The sequence below is a fragment of the Terrapene carolina genome, unplaced genomic scaffold (genome assembly GCF_002925995.2).
Source record: "Terrapene carolina triunguis isolate 2854851 unplaced genomic scaffold, T_m_triunguis-2.0 Scaffold193, whole genome shotgun sequence".
Taxonomy (NCBI): domain Eukaryota; kingdom Metazoa; phylum Chordata; order Testudines; family Emydidae; genus Terrapene; species Terrapene triunguis.
The window spans coordinates 9,083,280-9,106,506 of record NW_020664544.1 but is presented as its reverse complement, the minus strand read 5'-3'; the positions used below and the strand labels follow the sequence as shown (position 1 = coordinate 9,106,506).

At 39.3% G+C, this 23,227-nt stretch overlaps 1 protein-coding gene across 1 annotated transcript in view; it reads left to right on the top strand.

Moving 5' to 3' along the window:
* TANC2 (tetratricopeptide repeat, ankyrin repeat and coiled-coil containing 2) overlaps positions 1 to 23,227 on the top strand; it is a 585,366-nt gene that overhangs the window by 163,938 nt on the left and 398,201 nt on the right. Inside the window, exon 3 of the mRNA XM_024201203.2 lies at positions 1,372 to 1,471. Coding sequence (XP_024056971.2) covers positions 1,405 to 1,471 — 67 coding nt within the window. The 5' untranslated portion in view covers positions 1,372 to 1,404. The remainder of the gene's footprint in view (positions 1 to 1,371; positions 1,472 to 23,227) is intronic.

Below are 23,227 nucleotides of genomic sequence, written 5' to 3'. Positions count from 1 at the left end.
CATAACACACCCTACAATAAGCATATCACAAGGTTGTAAAATATGTATTATATTGTATTAATTGAGCACTAATATGTGATCATGTAACTGAAGACTTCATTAATGTATACACCCAGAATGGATCACAGTTAAGTTGCAAGTATATCCTTACTTTCCTGACCTTTGAGTTGTTTACTATTGTTTTAATCTAGTTTTTAAAATGAATTGCCTACTCTGAAGCACCTTATGAAGTCTGGAAAAGGGAGCTGTGCAGTTTTTCCGTACAAGACACACACAGACCAGTGGTCCCCAAGCATTTCACGGTCACACACACACCCCCTTACCCCGTCTGTGCCCCCTCCCGGTAGCTGAGGCTGGGAGTGGGGCCACAGATCTGGTGGGAGGGAGGGGGGCATGGACAGGGGTAAGAGGACCATGGCTAGGCCACACCTGGGGGCAGATTTGGGGCCGGGAATGGGGCCGAGGCTTGCTGGGGGCAGAAGAGCTGCAGATGGGGGCTGAGGCTGGAGACATGGCTGGGGCTGGGAGCGGAGCCGCAGCTGAGGGCCAGGGGTGCGGATGGAACTGGGGCTGAGATGGGAGTGGAGCCAAGCTTGGGGGGGTAAGGCTGGTACTGGGGCTAGGAGCAGAGCTGGGGGCAGAGCAGGGCTGGGTGACGCTCCCTCCCTGCCCCCCGTTTGGGCTGGCCCAGGTCCCACCCCTCCCATCCCCCCCCTTGAACATTTGGGCATTCCCCACAGTTTGAGGACTTTTGACATAGACTGAGGAAAAGATACTGATTACTGTATTAACATCAGCCAAATTAATGTTTTCTGAGTTTGGAGTCTTCTGTTTTTTCTTTTGTACATTTAACGACTATGTCAACTTACCGAAATATGTGATATTTAACTGTCCCTGAAGCTAAAGACACTACCTTGTAGTCTGTAAGTCAGTGTCAGCAAGACTGACAGATCTTCTGAGCAATCCATAGTCCCTGGCAGGTTCAGCCTTGGTAGTAGTGTCAGTTGGAGACTGACTTGGCTGACTGTCATACTCTTCCCAACCCATAGAAACAGAGCTGGATAATAATCGGCTTAACTATTCAACATGGGCACTGGCAGTGAACAGTGTTGAAGAAATTCTGTATTCTACTGAAAATAGTCAATCTGAATGAATAAAGGTATTTGAAATGTTAGATTTTATGATTGGCAATTTATATTTTTAGGGAATATAGAAAGTCTTAATGTTTTATGTTCCGTTTTTTGCTGTCAGTGTAGGGTTTTGAAGTTTTTATCTTTAGCTCCTCTTACTGTTTTTCCAAAATGTTTCCATGTTGACAAATCAAAGCTTATATTCATATGCCAAACCATACCTTTGTTTTGTTTTACACAGATTTTGGGGTGCACAGAGCAGAATAGTGCAGCCATGTTTCGAAACAGTCTCAAGATGCTTCTTACAGGTGGGAAATCAAACCGCAAAAACAGGTCCAGTGGTAAGTAAATGAAGACTCCTCCTCATGCAGTAACTCCTCACTTAAAGTCACCCCGGTTAACGTTGTTTCGTTGTTACGTTGCTGATCAATTAGAGAACATGCTCGTTTAAAGTTGTGCAGTGCTCCCTAATAATGTCATTTGGCAGCTGCCTGCTTTGTGCATTGCTTGCAGGAAGAGCAGCCCGTTGGAGCTAGCTGGTGGAGGCTTGGAACCAGGGTGGACCGGCAGCTCCCCTGTCAGCTCCCCGCTCCCCTAACTTCCCTGTGCGGCAGCAGCCCAGCAGGCTATCAATTGCCGGCAGTTCAGCTGTCCCTCCCCCCACTGCCATGTGCTGCTCCTGCCCTCTGCCTTGGAGCTGCTCCTGGGAGCCTCCTGCTTGCTGTGCAGGTGGGGGAGATAGGTGGTTAATGTCATGGTGTCCCCCTCCCCCCCGCTCCCGCACCCCACCTACCCCATCTCCATGTGTGGGGGGGAACACAACAGGGCTCAGGATGGAGGGAGCTTCCTGGCAGCAGCAGCTGCTGTGTCAACTTGCCGATCTGATTAAAAAGGCAGTGTACTTAGAGTGGGGTCAGCCTACTTAAAGGAGCAATGCGCATCTCCATCTCTCTCACACACACACACACACACACGCACACTGTGTGTCGCTCTCTGCCGTGCTGCCTTGTAGAGTGTGAGGCTACATTAACGTCAATCGGTTAACCCTTGAGGGCTCAGCCAAAAGCTAGTTCATCATTTAGCAGTAAGGCATTCCCTGGGAAATATCCCACCCTCTTCCACCCTCTGACTTCACCACCTCAACCAAGCTTCACAATCATCGTAGCTGTGTACAGTATTAAATTGTTTGTTTAAAACTTATACTGTGTGTGTGTGTGTGTGTGTGTGTGTATATGTATATGTGTGTGTGTGTGTATATATATATATATATATATATATATATATATAAAATCTTGTCTAATGAAAAAAATTTCCCTGGAACCTAACCCCCCCTATTTACATTAATTCTTATTGGGAAGTTGGATTCACTTAACATTGTTTCGCTAAAAGTCGCATTTTTCAGGAACATAACTACAGCGTTAAGAGAGGAGTTACTGTACATACCTTTTTATCTATATCTTTGATTAAAAGTTACACTGAATTTTAAGTCATATTAAATTTTGCTCTTAATGATTATTTTACTGCCATATGTGTACTGTATGTGTGTTTAATTGAAGTGTGACCCAACATGGTCTTCTAGACTCAGACCATCATTATAGATTATTAGAGTGCTTCTTTTTCTTACTTTATTGTGAGCGAGACTATGATTCATTTTAGGAAAAGGCATAAGCACCATATAGACACAAAAATAGTTATTAAATTGGAAAATAAGACACTAAGAAAAGTAAGTCATTATATGTAAAAAGAATCCAGACTCCTATGCTAATCTAACATTAAGATTCAAGGTTCAGGTTTTAATCATGTAAATTAAGTACATTTAAAGTTAAGTTTTTCCCAAGAAAAATGAATTTGTGACACCGCTTTACAATGAGATCTTTTGTGTATGAACGTGCTTACAGAAAACATATGCAATAATATATAATGCCACTCATGCTTATGGAAAAAACTGGAGTGTGATTATGTAATGAAAGGCAATGTTGCAGAAGTGCAGCTAGAACTGCAAGATGAGGTTCTGTAAGAAATTGCCTACTCATTCTGATGCACACAAGATATGTGTATTCTACAAAGTCCTCTTTTGGGAGGGACTTCTATTCAAGTGTTAACCAGACTTGACTTTGTCTACCTTTTGAAATCTAATTAGATATCTGCTCATGTCAGTATGTCTGCATGATAATGAGTGGTGGTGATCTGTTTATTGAAGCTTCAGGAAATGAGATGATAGTAGCAGAAGTCAAACCCAGGTCTCATTGTACAACATAGCAGAACCTTACTTCTACATCTGACAAGATATATAAAAAATGGTAATATACATATCACATCTCATTTCAGAAAAGCATAAAATCTTGAACAACAGTGAGCTTCAGATAGTCACCAGTTTAAGTTCTAAACAGTTCCAAACCTGCTTTGTTTTTAAAATTAGAGAAGATCAGGCCTATTAAGATTATGTTACGGTGGAATGATAGTGACACCATATTTGAGGCTGCAACAGAGTTTTAATTTGGACAGGAGCTCCCTTTATTTCTCAGAAGTGTTGTAAAAGTGGTGAAAATAAAATAAAAAATTAAATTTAGGCAGTGTATTTGAATTTTTCATGTCGGGTTGGTGCAGATTTGATTCATACACACAGAACACTCTATTTTCTACAATGCTGTTGATAGCACACTCAGTAAAACTTTCATTTCCATCTCCAACCGATATCGAAGAGAACTACATTGTACAACTTTATCAAACTCATATTCACAAAAACCTTAATAGCTGTCTCATTCTATTTAATCTACTGATCAGCACATCTGTCAGATTCTTTGCATCTGGGAAGTTATTCAGCCATAACATTGCTGAGGTTGCTGTTAAAGTTTTGCATTAAAATGTAAGTTTGATGCAGTTAGGGTATGTGTTGCTCTTTGATATCGGTTGGAGATGGAAATGAAAGTGTTACAGAATTTTGAAGTATGTTATCGACAGTGTTGTAGGCAATAGGAATATGGCAAGGATTTAAGGATATTTTTTTCTTTAACTTTTTATTTCCATGTGTTTAAGTTTTTTGATAGATGGAAGTATAGCCTGCTGTCACCTTAACTGTCATTAAACAAAGTTTGTGCTTGTGTTAATAACTACTTACAAGTAATGTTACCTTGAGAAATATTGGTATCTTATGTACTGTACTGCAGCACACTCATTTGTTTATTTGTCTCTGTGTAACTTGATCAATTTGATAAATGGAATTGATATCTGGAGGTATTCAGTAATTAAATGGAGAAAAATATAAATGTTTCCTGTTTGCATTGTGCTCTATATGTGGTTAATATTTATAATCTTCAGAAAGAAAGGCAGGATCCCCCAGATATTAAATCTTGGTTTATAATATATTTGTTGGGTGAAATTACCATTAATCGTTAGTTTGACACGTGTTCAGCTCCAGTAGTGAACAGTGTAATTGAGAATTTACTCAGAAATCAGTGTGGAAAGGACTAAGGTGTATAGACTGGTTTCTTGCCAGAGAAAACAAACAGAGTTTTAAAATTAAAATTTACACCCAGATTCCTTGCAATGAATAAGCCATCAAAGTCCCTCCTTTTTACACTGCACTCCTTCCACCCACCCTCCTATGGATGTGTTTACAGTAAGTATTAACCCACACTTTTTGGCTAGGTTTGATCTATGAGAGATGCTGTGCGTGTCTTTTCTATCTGTGAAGAAGAAGTTTGGAAAATATTACTATACATTTTTATTATAGTCTACTGAACTTTTATAGCCTACCAATTTAAATATAGATTTTCATTGTAGAGAGAGAGACTATGTGTATTTGCTGGGAGACCATAGCAAGTGGTAGAGGAATGGGATGGGCACTCAGTAAGGTGAGGAAATAAGAGGGAACATGCACTTTTAAGGGACCAAGGAGCCTCTAACTGTCATGTTCTTTTTTTGTCTCTTTGAGACAAGGGTACATTGATGATGCTGTTTGGCGCTGTCCAAGTCAGAGCAGCTGGCTTGGGAAGCTTTTACACTTCATCCAGGCTCAGGCTTAGCACCTTGATGCAATCTGTACACTAAGGCTAGGTCTACACTACCCGCCTGAATCGGCGGGTAGAAATCGACCTCTCGGGGATCGATTTATCGCGTCCCGTCAGATAGACAAGAAAGTTAGTAGAAGTCAAGAGAGTAGCCAGTTTTCTCAATAAACTAATTTCTGCAGCCCTGAAAAGCCTTTGTAAGCCAAAAGGGTAAATTCACCTGCCAATTCTATGGCTCTTAAATTGTAGAATCCATGGTGCCTTACCCATATTTCTGAAATCAGCATCTGAGACAGTACATGATACCAAATCTTGTGGGCTTGAACATGACCCGTATCTTACAAGTCTTTGTTGAAACCTCTTTCATAGCTACTTTCAGCAACTTTCTTGTATATGTCTTTCTGGTATTTTTTGTTGCTGTAACTTTGAATAGATGGATTGTGGAGCTGTTAAACCATTATGAAGGAACTCTTTATGCACTTCTAGACAGACAGAGCAGACTTGAGTTCCAGTGTTACTTAATCAACATTAAACTCTGATTTTGATTGTGGTCAGGACTTCTTTTTAGCATTTACTGTTCATTATCCTCATCTATAGAAAAGAAACACATTAATTGTCAGAAATGCTTTGAATTTCATATAATGACTAACACATTCAGAAGATCTGATAGCCCAGGCTCTATTCTATTTTGAAGTTTAGTCAGCCGGGCATACCTCCCTCAGTCCATAGCCAAACTCAGAATAATTTCACATGGAAGTCTGCACAAAGAATAGAATATGCTAGTATAATATCTAAACTTTTAGTTATTAATTCAGTACCTTGTTGTTCCATTTAATATCACTTGGTGAGGGGGAAAAAGTTCACCTTTAGGAACATGGCTAGTTCTGCTTTTTGTTTCTCTTCCTTCCCCATTTTCCATTCACTATTTGCAGTGGTTGCCGGTACCCCACTTCCCACGTGCTTAACTCCCAATTTCTTTTCCATTCATCTGCTAAAATCATCCAGAGCTAAATAGCTAGTATGGTCATTGGGCATTAAAGTTGACGCTAGGTGCGTCTACTCTGCATGCTTCTTTCAGTGCCATAAAGTGTACATACCTATGTAGCTCTCCAGCACAGGTATAAATAGCAGTGTAGACAGTGAGGCATGGCTTAGGCGAGTAAAGTAAAGATACGTCTGAAAATGTCTCTCTACTCACCCAAGCCATGCCTACCTGTCTACACTGCTATTTTTAGCAGTGCAGTGTCCCACTACCTCCTTGCTGCTGGAGCTTTTCCCCACCACAAGAAGACTCTGGCAGCAGGAAAAGGCTCTGGCAGGGAGGAGGCAGCAGGAAAAGGTTCTGAAAGCTCTTTGCAGCTGGAGTCCTTCTCCTACCGCAGTGAACGGCTCTGGGTGCAGGGAAAGGCTTTGCCAGATCCCTACTGCTGGAGCCCTTCCTCCTCAGCGGGGAGGTGCTGAAGCCTTTTCCTGCTGCCCTCCCTTCCCCAAACACACCAGAGCCTTTCATTGACAAGTATAGCAACACACCAAAGTGTGACCATCGTCAGAGATATGTAGTGTAGACGTACCCTCAGAGTCATCAGACTGCTGACTCAGGCAGACAGCACAGTTTATGCTCTGTTCACTTGCAACAGTGAGGGCTAGAAATGTACTTTAAAAAAATGAAACACAATCTGAGTATGTAGTATGGGCCGCATGTTTGAGACTCCTGAAATAAGAGAGACAAGGTGGGTGAGGTTAATTTTTTTTTTAATTATTATTATTGTCTGGCATTGTTGTGAGTTTAAGCTCCCAGGCTCGTCTTTTGAAAATGTTGTGCAGTGTCCTTTGAGGACAAGGGCTGAGAGGTCAGATATGGAATAGTCATACTGTTAAAAGTGTTTGCCCAGAAGTGATATGGTGTTTTTGTCTTTTATCGTTTTAATATGTGACTTTATTTGAGAGGATAGTGATTGTCTAGTTTCACCCACATACTTGTTCAAAACAATCACTCCATATCTACCCTCTCTGTCCTCATCCTCAAAGGAAACCTGCACAACATCTTCAAAAAGATGAGCCTGAGATCTTAAAATTCATAACTCTGGTAGACACCAAAAATCATGGACTCAGTAGAGATGCTGGTTTTATGTCTCAATACAATAATCTGTAACCTACTATCTTTCCTTTATCCAATGACTGCAGGGCTGTTAACACCCTACTTCATTTTGAATGGTGCCTTGCAATATATTTTAATTACTTATGCTTAGGCTGACCATATTTCCCAAATGGAAAATGGGACACTGCGTGGGGGTAGTCTCAGCCCTCCCCCTGTGCCTGGCTGGCCCAAGCCCCCCTCCCCACATGGGGCTAGAGTCGCTGTTCCCTGAGCCCTGCCTGCCCCCTGCCCGAGCTCTGCCTTCCCCATCTGCACAGGGCTGGTGTCACTGCACACCCCCTATCCTGCACATTCTTCCACACCCCACTTTTTGACAAAAAACTGATCAAATTGGCAAGAGCAAACGGGACAAATGCCCATTTTTGCCAAAAAAGTCGGGTCTGCCAGGACAGGGCTTAAAAAAGGGACTATCCAGCCAAAATGGGACATATGGTCACCCTACTTCTGCTTAACAATCTTGTATTTAGCTATGATACTCTGATTATCTTTCCCAGACCTGAGGAGAAATTCTGTGGAGCTTGAAAGCTGGTCTCTTTCACCAACAGAATTTGGTCCAATAAAAGATATCACCTCACCCATCTTGTCTCTCTTATATCCTGGAACCAAAGGCTACAACAACACTGCAAACTCTTGAAATAGTCAGTATGTATATAAGGATATGAGACCTAAAGAAACCAAAGAGAAAAGATGCTGAACAATACTGTTCCATTTCCTATTTGTGTGAAGGAAAAGAATGTTTGTTGCAAGTGGTATAAATACTCCAGAATGGAAGAGGAACATTACACTTCCTACAGAAGCTTTGGAACAATATAAGGTATTATTGCACATACTCCTTTCCCCGGGGAGAGGATAAGAGAACAAATGTGACAGATGTTAGTCACATTGCTTAATGCACTACTGGATGTTGTTCTGATATTACAGTGATGAGCATGGTATATGAATCCATATAGAATAGAATGGATCTCTCTCTTTCTCTTTCTCTATCTCTATTTTTTTTTTTTTTTAGTCGAAGTAATATTTGGCTGTTTCTCTCAGATAAAGAGATTAAAAAATAGCTTCTCCTCTCTCTTATTGTCTTTGTTTATGCTGTTTGTTTTTTACTGACAGTTGACCGCATTGTCAGGCAAATTTTCTTCCATGTCAATTTTTAGACATCAGCAATTCATTTAGAACCTTGTTTATGGCCAATGTACCAATTTGCTTAGGTAGTTTCCAAAGTGGTTGCCATGTTGTTGACATTACTATATTAATTCTTAAATTTCATATGTATACTGCAGTGAGGTATTTATACTGTACTACTGTGGTGAATGGCTCTTGCTTAATGGTATCCACTCTAGCTGGAACCTGAGAGGTTGATTGTCGTTCAGAGTTTTATGACATTAAAGTTCTTTGTCAAGATACTTTGCAGTCTCTTGTTGCAGGAATGGATTATATAGGCACCTGTCCATATTAATAGATGTGTAGACTTTGAGGCAGTTTCATAAAATGAAGTAATGTGGAGTATTAAATATATTTTTAGAGGCTCATGGAACTATATATCCCTTTGCATTCATGTTCCTGATCCTCCTGAAAATTGAATAGTAGACAAGTAAACATGTATTGTGCTTTCCACATCAAGGCCAGGTCTTGATTGATTTGATATTGATCTCTAATGTTAAAATATTCCCTTTCATTCATCTTTTCAGTCTTGTAGTGTGGATGCATAACCTTCCAAATATGGACGTTTTTTAATTGTACAAAATGTGAATGAGAGGTTACAATTCTGAAGTAAAATTTTTTTATTTGGCTTGCTTTTTCCAGGCAGATGGGGACTGACAAGAGAAGGAAAATGTTTTGCTGATTAAATATATGACCAGATTTATGAATAGGTGTAATTTGTAATAGTCCACATCAGCTGTACTATATTGATTTAACACTACATGTTTCAAATCTGCCTCTGATGAAATAAGTTGTTTCATTGGAAACTACCGATTGGCTGCTTGGAGAAGGATGAAAACAAGAGACTGTAAGGAGGAACAGTGTCCTAATGTAAAGTGTATCTACACTGGAAAATAATATATTTCAAATGCTGAATGTTGGCCCATCAATCTGTAACATGATATATGAATTCATTGCTGATTCTGTATCTTAATAAATATATTTAATTCTGATTCTTTGCCATTCAAGCAAGAAAAAAAATCAATAAATCTTTCAAGCTGTTTTTTTTGTAAAGAATAATTTAGGAGCTTGGTATTGGGTTATCTACTAGCTTTTAACTTCTGGTGAAATTAAATATGATGGGCTAAGTCAATAAAGAAAGTAGTTTGGTTTCAGTCTAATGTAATATGAAAAGGAATTTATCACCCTGTCAGATTACTAGATAGTTAACCATAATCCCTTGGTGATAAAAATTGAAAGTAAAAATCCCCCAAAATAATCAGCCACAAAGTATTTTCCCCAGAAATACAATAAATATTCAAAGAATGTTACTTTCATGACATTGTCATATTGCTTGTTTTTGTTTTGGTGGAGGTATACTGTCCAGAAAAACAAAATCTGCTCTCTGAGTCGACCAAGATTAATTCTTGACAGAATTCTGCGGAGATGAGGTTATTTGCCTGTACAAACATCTGTTATAAAAAACAACAGATTCTTATTTAAATTACCTCATATTAAAATTATTTTAAATTGATTGTTAAATATGCAGTTATTACAACTAATAAACTATGATGCTTCATTATTTAGACATCACAGCTGTATACGGATTGTAAGAGTATTTCTTTACTAATTTAGCTCAACATTTTAAAATTTAACAGGAATATGATGTTCATTGACTTCTTGCTTGTACTGTAATATTTGTCTGTCACTTCTAAAACAAATTTCTCAGTTTCATTTCAACATTTATTGTACCACTCTCAATCTGGGCATAAACTCATCTTCCATTAATATTGTTTCTTAATTAAAAAATAAACCAATAATTTGACATTACTGTGGATTTCTGTTCAAGAAACCCAGAGCTCTACAATGGCACACTAGTTGGAAATGAAGAAAAAGGAATTTAACAGAATTGTGTAGGTGTGAAAATATTATTTTGCTGTTAATCTCATTCCAGTTGAATTTTGTGATAGTTTAAAGAGGGCAGCTTCAAGAACATTAAAAACTGGAGAAATATAGTAGGAAGAATTGGCCTGTGTTACAGGACTTGAAACTGGTAGTGAGGATCTGATAGTTTAGCAATGAAAGAACAGTTCTTCAATCAACAAGTTTTTCTACTGTATTTAATTTTTGTGTTTTTTGAGAGTTTTTGTTATAATGAGGAGAGCAAAAATAAGAAAAAATAGAACAGCCTCGCCGCCCCCCATTTGGATTTCGGGCTCTCACTTCTCAGCGGCCTTCACTGTTAAGTAGAAATTTTATGGTCTCCTGTATCCTCTAGCTTTTATATTACACCACCCTGTAAACTTGAGTGAGGCCTAAACAGGAATCCTGCTTGCTGAAAACCTGGTAGGGGCTATGAGTTTTATCAGTAAAGCACTTAATCTGTGCTTCATCAGTGTTGTTCACATGTTGCATTTAAATTACAGAACATTTTCAAAATAAATACCATTGGGAGTTACATAAGTATTATGATAGTGTCCCTGCCTCCCAAAGCAAACTTCTTAGGGTACGTCTACAAATAAAGGGTATAATAGGCTAGCACGAATAACAGTAGCAATGAAGATGGGATGGCATGGACCCTGGTGTGAGCTAGCAACCCAACTATACATACCTAGGGTTCCTGGCAGGCTTCTATTGGGGTGGCTAGCTTGCACTGAAGCCCACAATAACACATCTTCACTACTGTTACTGCTCTCACTACCTCATTTAAAGCTACAGTTACAGCTTACTTTGCAGTGTAGTGGTACCCTTATGGACATTGTAAATTGGAAACAAAATCTACAATGGAAATATAATCTTTCGTCGAGTGATTGCACATATCCATTCCACTTCAGGTGTGTGTGTGCCCATATGAGAAATTACCATAGGCTGCCTGATGAGGGGAAATTTAAGAGTATATTGGAATCATTCAGTAGTTGAAGTGTTGCTTCCTTCACTCTCCCTTTGCTGTGCAATTTTCTTTACTTTTTCTTTTTTTGGTTATTTAAAGCAAGATAGAGCTAGATACACTTTTAGCTGAGAATTTTGAATACAGCTACAAGTTATGACTTAATGTGATTTATTACCTGGTTTTATGTTCACTGTTGATTTACTTTCTACATAACGAGGTGTATGTTCATTTAAAAATATATATATAAATAATGTACAGCTGTAATGGTGGCCTCTCCCCTTTAGGGAGTAGAGGGGCCACGGGTCAGCCAACCCTGTTCCACGACATGGGCCTTTAAGGAAACAAGGGTTCAGGGGCGTGGCAGACCAGCTGGGGAATCGGGAGCGTGTGTTAACATGGTAGTGAAGAGTTAAAGCCCAGCTCTTGATTGATGTGCAAAGGGAGAAAGAGGGCAGACCGCTTGAGGAGGAAAATGGCATGGGGAAGCCTGCCTGAACCAAATGTAGCACCAAGAAGGAGGGTTTTGGGGCCCTGAACTAAGGGGAAGGCACAAGTCCTAGGATTTAGGGAGGCTTTGTGGAGTGGGGATGAAACCCAGATATTGGTGGCCCGAGGACACCAGCTCTAAGTGTTGCACAGTCCCATGATGGCTGTGGAATCCCTTAAGGAAGAGGGAAAAGTTTGTAATTCTAGGGACCAGGGCAGGAGGAGACCTGTGGGAAAGACTCACCAGCGGCTGCAGTGTGATTGGCAGAGCACCTTGAGTCAGGGGGAAGTGGAAACCTGGACCCTTGGAACACAAGTGAATTGGAAGCCTCAAGAGGGACAGGTTTGGTCCTGAATGGCTAAAGGAGATTGCTTCATAAATACTTCATTGATTAGATCCCAAGAAGGGGGAATGTTTCTTTAAGTATTTTAGACTGTGACTTAGTTATTGGGAGAATAAGGAGTGAACTGAGGGCAGGGTACCTGCAGGGCAATACCATGCCACAAGGAGGCATTTTCTGGGATGGTGCCCTGCAACAACAGCACATAGTATTTTTGACAAAGATGCATAATATATTTTGGATTTCTTGAATACAAATCCTTCTGTATGTAAGTTAAAGAGTAAGCATTTCAAACATGGTTAAAAGTATTGTGGCTTTTTTCATGTGGGATCTCAATGAACACATTGGCCTTTGAAATGATAATTCTTTGCAGTCTGGCTTATATGAAGTAACTATAGTCAGCAAACTAGGTCAGTAAAGTCAAGCTAAAGATGTCTGTGTGTTGTGATGTGGTCTTGGTAATTCTGGCTGATTAGAAATACACTAGTAGTTGTAGCATTATAATGCCTTCTCATTATTCCTCTCTTCCAAAAAGGGCTGAGCAATAATTTTAAAGAAATGTGGTTTCAATTTGTTTTGACTCAGCTTTTGTTGTTTTTTTCTGTTATGTTTTATGGTACTGTGGTTCACAAACACATATAATTCAGAGTATTTCTAAAAAAGGAACATGAGTTGCATAAATATGTATTTATAGTTATATACAATGCCATTGCTTAAAAAGTTAAGTACTGTTGCAGCACTGAACACTGGATTTTGCTGGTTCCTGTGGTTATCTTTTGATTGGTGCTTTCAAAACAGTGTTGGTGAGATTTTAGCAGTGGTTTGTATACAATAAAATTCTCTTTCTCTGTGTCTGTTGGTGTTTAATATTTCTTTTCCTGTCTTGTGGATCACAGAAGTTCTTGTGCAGTAGAAACAATGCTGTCAACATCTTTTATAGCTATACCTGGTAAGCTATTTCATAGCTTCAACAATATTTTAGTTTGGCCATGTTTTTTCTGCAGTAGACTGTTCTTCCACTATGACTAACAATCCTCTAATCTTTAAATATGGAATGCGACTCTGTTATTGGCTTTGAGTATTGTTAGAGTTGTAAGCAGATGGTAAAGAACAAAGTATTCTTTTTATTTTAAAAAACACAAGAAAAAAATGAGTTACAAAGTTATTTCCGAGACACTCTAAGGAATGTTAATGTAAACTCCTCATATTTGGTTCCATTTTATGTCAGATTCATATCTATATTTTACTATGTCCTCTTTGAAACCTGGCAGTACTTTCTGCCCTTTTTTTTTTTTTTTTAAAATGTGTTGGATATACAACTCAGTGAGCAGTTTTAAAACACATTTTTATTCTCCCTTTTTTCTTCTTTGGAGATAAAATTAAAACCAGATGTGTAATTCAAATAATTATGGATTAAACAGCCACAGTAACTCAAATCTCAAAGAATCTACATATCTGCTTAAGCAACTGCACAAGTAGCATGGTGATTGATAGTGATATAAGTGTGTCACAATATCTTTTGTGAAGAGTAGAAGTACTATATGCAGCTGAATCTTGGATACAGTCTGTAGTTTGGATGCACAGCCATTCTTTTTACCATATCCAATTCACCAGTCCTGGTATTGCTGGGAATTCCAGTCCACGGATGTTATGACAGAGGCAGGTCAATAGATACTTGGATCCTGTACAGTCAAATTTCTAGCCTATCGAGGCAGGGGACACCTCAGCTCACTTCCAGTTCACTACTTCTACAGCTTGCCATTTCTCTCTCTTTCTGTCTCAGGCCTTTTGCCAGGCCCCTTTTCTATTACCATTTCCGGCCCTAGGATGATTTGTACTCCTTTAAGTGCCCTCATACTGTTTCCTTATCTGACTGTTCTGCAGAGTGATGCTCTTTATTGAGTATAAAAGTGTGTCTTCCTGACACTTATAGCACTTAGTCTTTGTACATAGAACAAGTAAATCCATTAATTAGCTTATGAGTTAAAATTGATTTTATAATGGGTCCTTCAAGGAATCTTCAAGAAATTTCACATCTGGCATCAGAACTGTTTTGGTCCTTGATGATCTTAATAAAGACTTTTCAAACTTAACTTCTAGTTAGAGTGCACAGAGGTCTTGTGCAAAGGGTAAATTTCTCTGTGTGTGTGTATTTATTTATTTTAGAATTAATAGTCATTTTTTGCCTTTAATCTTAACTGAAAGTTTCTTCAGCAAAGGTGGAAGAATAATGTTCTACCACAGAGAATACTGTTATGGGTTAGAAATAACTGCCACCTTACATCAAGGATAAATATAAAGAAGACATTGCAAAGAAGTGTCTGAAACAATAACAGTAGCGCCCAAAACACAAGCATGTGAAAAAGCTTGAGTAAAAGCCATACAGTGTATACCCTTTAGAACAAAGGATTTCAAATGCAGGCACTAGAGCTTGGATTGGTGGAACTGGGTTTGTCTATGTGTGTATGAGAAAAGGAGTAGAAAGAGGCAGAAGGGGCAGAAAAATCTAATATGATTTTAATAATCAGTTAAATCCAGACTCGGGCTGGAACACCTTAATTGTAACCCTGTGGTTTCTGTATTTTATAACAGACTTAGTAAGAGGATCTAATTGTGTATGTATATGAAATTTGTCTCAAATATCAAAGGTCAATATGGAATTCCAAGTATTTTAACTCCCCAGTATTATTGTAATTGTATCTATAGAGTGCTCATATATTACAGAAACACTCCATAAAGATTGTCTCTATTGAACGACAGGTTGTATTTAATATTCTGCATCTTCAGAATAATCGTTTATTATGCAGAGACTTTGCCTCATTGAAAATGGTTGTCTTGGCTCATAAACCTGTACTTTCAGGTGGGATATTTTTATGAAACTGTTCTGAGTTTGAATGTTTCAGATTGGCTTGGAGATCCCTTGGTATGCACTGTTATCTCTAAACAGTCAAATCACAATACCAATCATTTTCTTTCCCTGGCTGTAGTATAACATTTTTCATATAAAGTGTTACAAGGTACGTCTATGCTGCAATAAAACACTCACGGATGGCCCATGTCCCCGACTCATGCTCATGGGACTCAGGCTACAGGACTATAAAATCTCAGTGTAACTGTCCACTCTCGAGCTGGAAGTGGGGAAGGTCACTGACACGGGCCAGACATGGCTGTTTTTTTTTTATTGCAGAGTAGACATACCCACAATGGTTGAAAGTAATAGCTGACTAGAGCACGTAGAACTCGTGTCTGTAGTTTGATTTCATGTGGTAATGAGCATGAAGAGAAAATGAGGGGTAATTAATGATATGTTTACAGGTCTCTGTGTAAATAACTGTAAGTGTTCTCAGGAATTGTTACTTAATTGAGAAGGATGGAAGGTAGCATATTTGAGAGATAAGCAAGAGTTGGAATGAGCTAGATGATTTGGGGTGAATCAATACAGATTTTCATTCGTGTTACTCTGGAAACAGACACCATATATCTATGAAACTTTTATAGGAACTACACATTGGGTAAAGCAAATTAAATTTTATTGATGAGTCCTTCAATTTCCACGTAGATCTTTGTGAATGGTTCACTGAGCCTGCCTTTCCTGTGCTTGCAACGACTCCCCTGCTTCTCTTAAGCATCATGGAAGAGGAAGCTGCCTGATTTGAATGTAGAGGGGACAAGACTTGGACCTGTGAGTGGGGTGGAGATTAGAGTGGGACAAGTAGAATAGAGGGGAATGGGGATGTGGAAGCTGGGACTTAAAGGCTGGCAGGTAAGGAGAGAAGGAAACTAGGATTGGAAATTATGGTTAGGGTTGGTGGAGACTGAGACAGACAGGGTGGGCAAAGGAATTGGGAGCGGAGATTGGGACTTGGAGCAGGGGAGGGAAATAGGGTATGGGAGGCTGGCCAGTAGGTTGGAGAAAAACTGAGAATGGTTGCAGAGACTGGGACTGGCGGGACAAGGAGCCTGGGACTGAGGAGCAGTGTGGTGAGTGGAAGGAAAGGCGAGGGGGCAGGGAGACAGATCCATTGAGGAGCCAGGTGCAGGGGGAGAACTGGGATTGGCTGGCGAGAGAACTTGAGGGGGGCACTAAAATTGTCCAAGAGATTGGGAATGGGCAGTGGTTCCAGGGGAGGACATAGGCGCCGACTTCCCCTCTTTCCCCTGGGTACTTGACCCCCAGCTCCGCCCCCACTCCACCCCTTCCCTGAGGCCCCACCTCTTCCCACCCCTTCCCCACCCTCATTCCAACCCCTTCCCCAAAGTCCCTGCTCCAACTGCGCCCCCTCCCTGCCAATATTCCAACTTCTTCCCAAAATCCCTGCCCCAGCCCCGCCTCTTCCCTGCCTCCTCCCAGAGCATGCTGATGCTGCTGTTTGGCAGTGGCCGGGCGGGAAGCACTGGGAGGTAGGTGGAGGAGCGGGGACGCGGCGCACTCGGGAGGAGGTGGGGCGGGGGGTGAGGGGAGCTTGGCTGCCGCTGGTTGCAGCCCCGGAGCATCCACGGAGTCGGCGCCTATGGGGGAGGCGAGAAAAGGATGTGGAGGAAGGGAGACAGATCTGATGAAGAGCCAAGAGGGGGGGAGCTGGGACTAACTGTGCAAGGCCACTGTTATTGGAAGTGGAGGACAGGAGACTGGGACTGAGATTAGAAGCCTGAGAAGATGGAGATCAGGACAGGCTATGTGAGAAAAATCTGCCAATCTGACCTGGGGGGAAATTCCTTTCCAACCTAAATATGTCTATCGGTTAGACCCTGAGCATGTTGGCAAGACCCATCAGCCAAACACTTGGGAAAGAATTCCCTGTAGTAACTCAGAGCACTCTCCTTCTAGTATTCTATCTCTAACCATTGGAGAAATTTGCTAATAGCAGTCATGGATTGGCCATATTTCATGGTAGGCAATCTTATCATACCATCACCTCTATAAACTTATCACGCTCAGTGATGAAACAGGTTAGGTTTTTTGCCCCCATTTCTCCGCTTGGAAGGCTGTTCCAGAACATCAGTCCTCCGATGGTTAGAAACTAGGGCTGTCAATTAATTGCAGTTAACTCCCGATGGTTAGAAACCAGGGCTGTCAATTAATTGCAGTTAACTCACGTGATTAACAAAAAAAAATGAATAGTGATTAAAAAAATAATTATTAATCGCAGCTTTAATCACACTGTTACACAAAAGAATACCAATTGACATTTATTAAATAAAATATTTTGGATGTTTTTCTACATTTTCAAATATATTGATTTCAATTACAACATAGAACACAAAGTATCAGAGGGTAGCTGTGTTAGTCTGGATCTGTAAAAAGCAACAGAGGGTCCTGTGGCACCTTTAAGACTAACAGATGTATTGGAGCATAAGCTTTCGTGGGTGAATGCCCACTTCGTCAGACGCATGTAATGGAAATTTCCAGAGGCAGGTATAAATATGCAGGCAAGAATGAGTATGGAGATAACGAGATTAGTTCAATCAGGGAGGGTGAGGTCCTCTGCTAGCAGTTGAGGTGTGAACACCAAGGGAGAAGAAACTGCTTCTGTAGTTGGGTAGCCATTCACAGTCTTTGTTTAATCCTGTACAATGCTCACTTTATATTAGTATTTTTAGTATAAATATTTGCACTGTAAAATGATATACAAAAGAAATAGTATTTTTCAATTCACCTCATACAAGTACTGTAGTGCACTCTCTTTATCATGAAAGTGCAACTTACAAATGTAGATTTTTTGTTATATAACTGCACTCAAAAACAAAACAATGAAAAACTTTAGAGCCTACAAGTCCACTCAGTCCTACTTCTTGTTCAGCCAATCGCTAAGACAAACAAGTTTGTTTACATTTATGGGAGATAATGCTGGCTGTTTCTTATTTACAATGTCACTTGAAAGTGAGAACAGGCGGTTGCATGGTACTTTTGTAGATGGCATTGCAAGGTATTTATGTGCCAGATGTGCTAAACATTCGTATGCCCCTTCATGCTTTGGCCACTATTCCAGAGGACATGCTTCCATGCTGCTGACACTCGTTAAAAAAATAATGCATTAATTAAGTTTGTGACTGAACTCCTTGGGGGAGAATTGTAGGTCTCCTGCTCTATTTTACCCGCCTTCTGCCTTATATTTCATATTATAGCAATCTCAGATGATGACCCAGCACGTTATTTGTTTTAAGAACACTTTCACTGCAGATTTGACAAGCGCAAAGTTACTAATGTGAAATTTCTAAAGATAGCTAAAGCACTTGACCCAAGGTTTAAGAATCTGAGGTGTCTTCCAAAATCTGAGAGGGATGTGGTGTGTAGCGTGCTTCCAGAAGTCTTAAAAGAGGAACAGTCTACAGAAACTACAGAACCAAAACCAGCAAAAAAGAAAATCAACCTTTTGGCTGGTGGCCTCTGACTCAGATGATGAAAATGAACATGCGTCGGTCCATACTGCTTTAGATCGTTATCGAGCAGAACCTGTCATCAGCATGGACACATCCTCTGGAATGGTGGTTGAAGCACGAAGGGACATATGAATATTTAGCGCATCTGTCACGTAAATATCTTGTGACGCCGGCTACAACAATGCCATGTGAATGCCTGTTCTGACTTTCAGGTGACATTGTAAACAAGAAGCAGGTAGCATTATCTCCCACAAATGTGAACACATTTGTTTGTCCCAGTGATTGCCTGAACATGAAGTAGGACTGAGGCGCTAAAGTTTTACATTGTTTTGTTTTTGAATGCAGTTATTTTTGTATATGAACTTACAAATGTAGAATTAATTTTCATGATAAAGAGATTCCACTACAGTACTTGTAATGGGGGAATCGAAAAATACTATTTATTTTATCATTTTACAGTGCAAATATTTGTAATAAAAATAAATATAAAGTGAGCACTGTACAGTATGTATTCTGTGTTGTAACTGAAATCAATATATTTGAAAATGAGGAAAACATCCAAAAATATTTAAATAAATGGTATTCTATTTATTGCACGATTAATCTCGATTCATTTTTTTAATTGTGATTGTTTTAACAGCCCTATTAGAAACCTTTGTCTAATTTCAAGCCTAAACTAATCGGCGGCCAGTTTATATTTATTTGTTCTAGTGCCAACTTTGGCCCTTAACTTGAATAACTCCTTTCCTTCCCTGGTGTTGATCCCCCTGATGTATCTGTAGACAGCAATCATATTTCCCCTTAGCCTTTATTTTGTTAGGTTAAACAAGCCAATTCTCCTCTTGTAAAGTAGGTTCTCTATTCCTTTGATCATCCTAGTAGCCCTTCTCTGCAGTGTTGAATTCATCTTTCTTAAACATGGGAGACCAGAATTGCACACAGTAGTCTAGATGAGGTCTCACCATTGTCTTGTATTATGGTACTAACGCTTCCCTATCTCTACTGGCAATACCTTGCCTGATGCATCCTAGGATTGCATTAGCCTTTTTTGATGACATCACTTTAGGGCTTGTAGATCTGGGTGTATTGATTGATCACAGGATGACTTTATACTCCTCTGTTGCTTCCAACTGATAGGTCCCCAGTTTATACCAAAATTCTTGTTGTTTGTCCTTAAGTGCCTGGCCTTGCACTTTGCACTGTAAAATTTCATCCCATTTCTATTACTCCAGATTTCTTGGTAATCCAGATCTTGTATGATATTCCAGTCCTTCTCCATATTAGCAATACTTCCTAATTTTGTGTCATCTACAAAATTTATTAGTCCCACTTTTTGTGCTAAAATCATTTATGAAAATGTTATAATAAGATTGGTCCCAGGACCAATCATTGAGAAACTCTAGTAGTAACCTCCTTATAGCCAGTTTACCTTTCAGCATGACCTGTTATAGTCTCCCCTTTAACCAGTTCCTTACTCCCTTTGAATTGTCATATTGATCCCCATCTTTTCCAATTTAACTGATTTCCCATATAGAACTGTATCAGATACTTCACTGAAATCTTGATCGATTAGATCTACTGCATTTCCTTTGTCTAGAAAAATGGTTATCTTCTCGGGTTGGTCAGGCATGATCCACCTTTTGTAAAACCATGTTATACCATTTAACTCCTTAAGTACTCTTTCTTTCAAAATTTGTTCTAATACATTGCATACAATTGAGGTCAAACTAATGGGCCTCTAGTTTCCCAGACCACTTTTCCCCCACCCCTTTCTTAAATATAGGTACTATATTTGCAATTCTCCAGACATAGGTTATGACACCAAGTTTATGGATTTATTAAAAAATCTTTGCTACTGGGATTGTGATTTCAAGTGAGCACTGTTTGTCCTATTATTGAATGATACAGGAATCTTGTGGAAAAAAGAATATATGATCAGACTAAAATTAAAATTAAAAACTGTATCCTAATACATATGCACAAATGAAATAAATAAAGGTTGCATATGCAATCTTAATTCTGGCTTTTCCTAAATTTTGAGTGCTTGACTTTACAACTTGAATAATGGTCTTTTAATATAGTTTTTTATTTTTATATATTCTACAAACATGTATAAAATGTGTATAGAAATTAATTATATTTTATGTTTTACTATTGAACCAGTAGAGGGAGTACAAGTTTCCTAACAATCATGTACTTGGGGTCATGCTAATATTGATGATGATGGTATGCAAAGGAGAAGGTAAACTGACATTTTTGCCTTGTATGATCACTTCTTATTCCTAAAATGTGTTAATATTCTGATGTGCCACAAGAAATGCAGAGGAAAATAAATACATGTTTCCTTGAAAACAGGCTATTACAAACAATTGAGGGGATTTAATAAGAGAAACTATGTCTCCCTTTCAGATCAGATCAAGAAGACTTAGTGCATTTTTAACCCATCCATAAAACATGTGTTTTTAAAAGTGAAAATTAGTCAGTTGAGAGAGGTTTATGTCTCTGATTTTACAGACGAAACACTGAATACAATCAATAAAAGCACAAATATACACAATGGCTGATGTTTAGCTTTATTTTTTGGTATAATCTTGGTTTTTATTCTTGTGTAACAAACAAACTTTGATTCTTTAATCTGAAACCATGTTTACAAGAAAATGAAGTCTATCATAATCCATGCGGTAAAAATGGTTAATCATTCTTTTGTAAGAGCTACTGAGTAAACATTGTTTTTTATAGCTGTAGAACTTGTCATTAAGGAGTAAAACTAAATGACAGTGTCTGTCTGAATAAATAAATAGGATTGTTATCCTATTTTTAAATTAAAGTATAACTATTGAGCCTTTTTCAGGTTTTTTAACTGAATTTGCTTAATGTGTAATGCAAGGCATATTTTCTTGTGAGCAGATCTTGATATACCTCAAAAGCAAGGCTTGCTTTAAAATTTCTGTAGATGAATTCAAATACGGCATTAGGCTTTTACTTATGTGAGTTTTGAATGCTGAAACTGTTGGATGCATCCAACTTCTGCCTACAAGGAACATATATTAATAGATGCCAATCACAGAAAGCCTGGGGTAATTTCCCTTAGTAATTAGTTAACTTGTGAACTTTCATATCACATGGCTTGGCATCATTTCAGTTAGGTTTTCCAAACAATGAATGAAATTGACAGATATGAAGTGGTTGTAGAACTAACAAATGTACATCTAAATTTTGTACTTACCTTATTTCTGTTATGTGGGAGTACAGCACTGCTGTGAACTTGAGGAGAAGGATCTATGAACTCAGCTCATAGACTCATAGACTTTAAGGTCAGAAGGGACCAATATGGTCATCTAGTCTGACCTCCTGCATGATGCAGGCCACAAAAGCTGACCCCCCCTCTTGGGGGGGGGCGGTGTTCCTTAAATTTGCTCTTTTTCACAAGTCTCAGTGGTGTTTCCAGCTTTCTTACTGAGTATATGATAGTATAAAGAAATCTATAGTACCAGAAGAGACTCACAAAGAAGGTTTATACTTTACGTCCTTATTCTGAAAAAGCCTCTCAATTGCATATATGAAAAAAATGTTGTTGTTGTTGTTGTTAATTTTTTCCTGTAATTCAAGACTTTGGCCCCTCTAGCTTTCACGTGCATTAAATATGTCCTTCCAGAACCAATAATTAGGAGAGATCCCATTAAATGTTATTACACAAACTATATTGCAGTAGATTATTATAGATACTTTCATACTAACTAAAATATATATGCTTTTAGTACGTTATTATTTTCTTGAAGAAATAGCCAGGGGAGTAATTAGAGACCATAAATCATTTAGTGCATTGTGAAGGATGTAGGGCTAATCTGTAATTTGAGTGCTGTGTGTGACCTGCTTTCTGGGATAGCTACTGTATGGCTTTATTGGATTATTGGAATGTTCACTGTATGGATATGTTGGTTTAGTTTAATAGCAGGGCTGTTAGGAGACTAGAAAGAAGGCACTATAATAGCTTCAGATAAGTAACCTCCTGGTCAACATGGGTGAGTATCATTAAGAGGCAATGCCTGGGCTATTAGCTGGGGAGATGCTTGTTCCAGGTTCCAGCCAAAGTTTCAAGACTTGTTCATCCAAGGCTGGGAGCCAAAAGAGCAAAAGAACACTGAGGCTGTGTCTACACTACCGCGGTAAATCGAACTAGTACACGTAGTCGATGTACATTAGGTCGAATTACCGCGGGGTCTACACAGCGGGGGGTCGACAGGAGAAAGTCTCCCTTCGACTTACCTTACTCGTCTCATCAGGGGTAGAGTACAGGGGCCGACTGGAGAACGACCTGCAGTAAATTTGGCGGGTCTTTATTAGACCCGCTAAATCGACCGCCGGTGGATCGATCTCAGAGCGTCAATTCCTGCTGTAGTGTAGACCTGCCCTTAGCGTTTAAAAAGTTGCTGTTTAGAGAGTGGGGAGGTTGTTATCAGGGTACTGAGACTGACCAAGCGACAGGCTCTACTAGAGGGTCTGAAGAAGCAAAACTAAGCTGGTCCACTAACACAGGATGGTAGGGCTTAGGGTAAGTAGAAATGCATATAGACCTTTAATTGTTTTAAAACCATTTTTCTCTTATGGTATGCGTTGTTCCTGCTGGTAAGATCGAACAGTAGGAAGGTTTGAGAGAGCTGTCTGGTCACCTATATTATTCACTGGTCACAAGC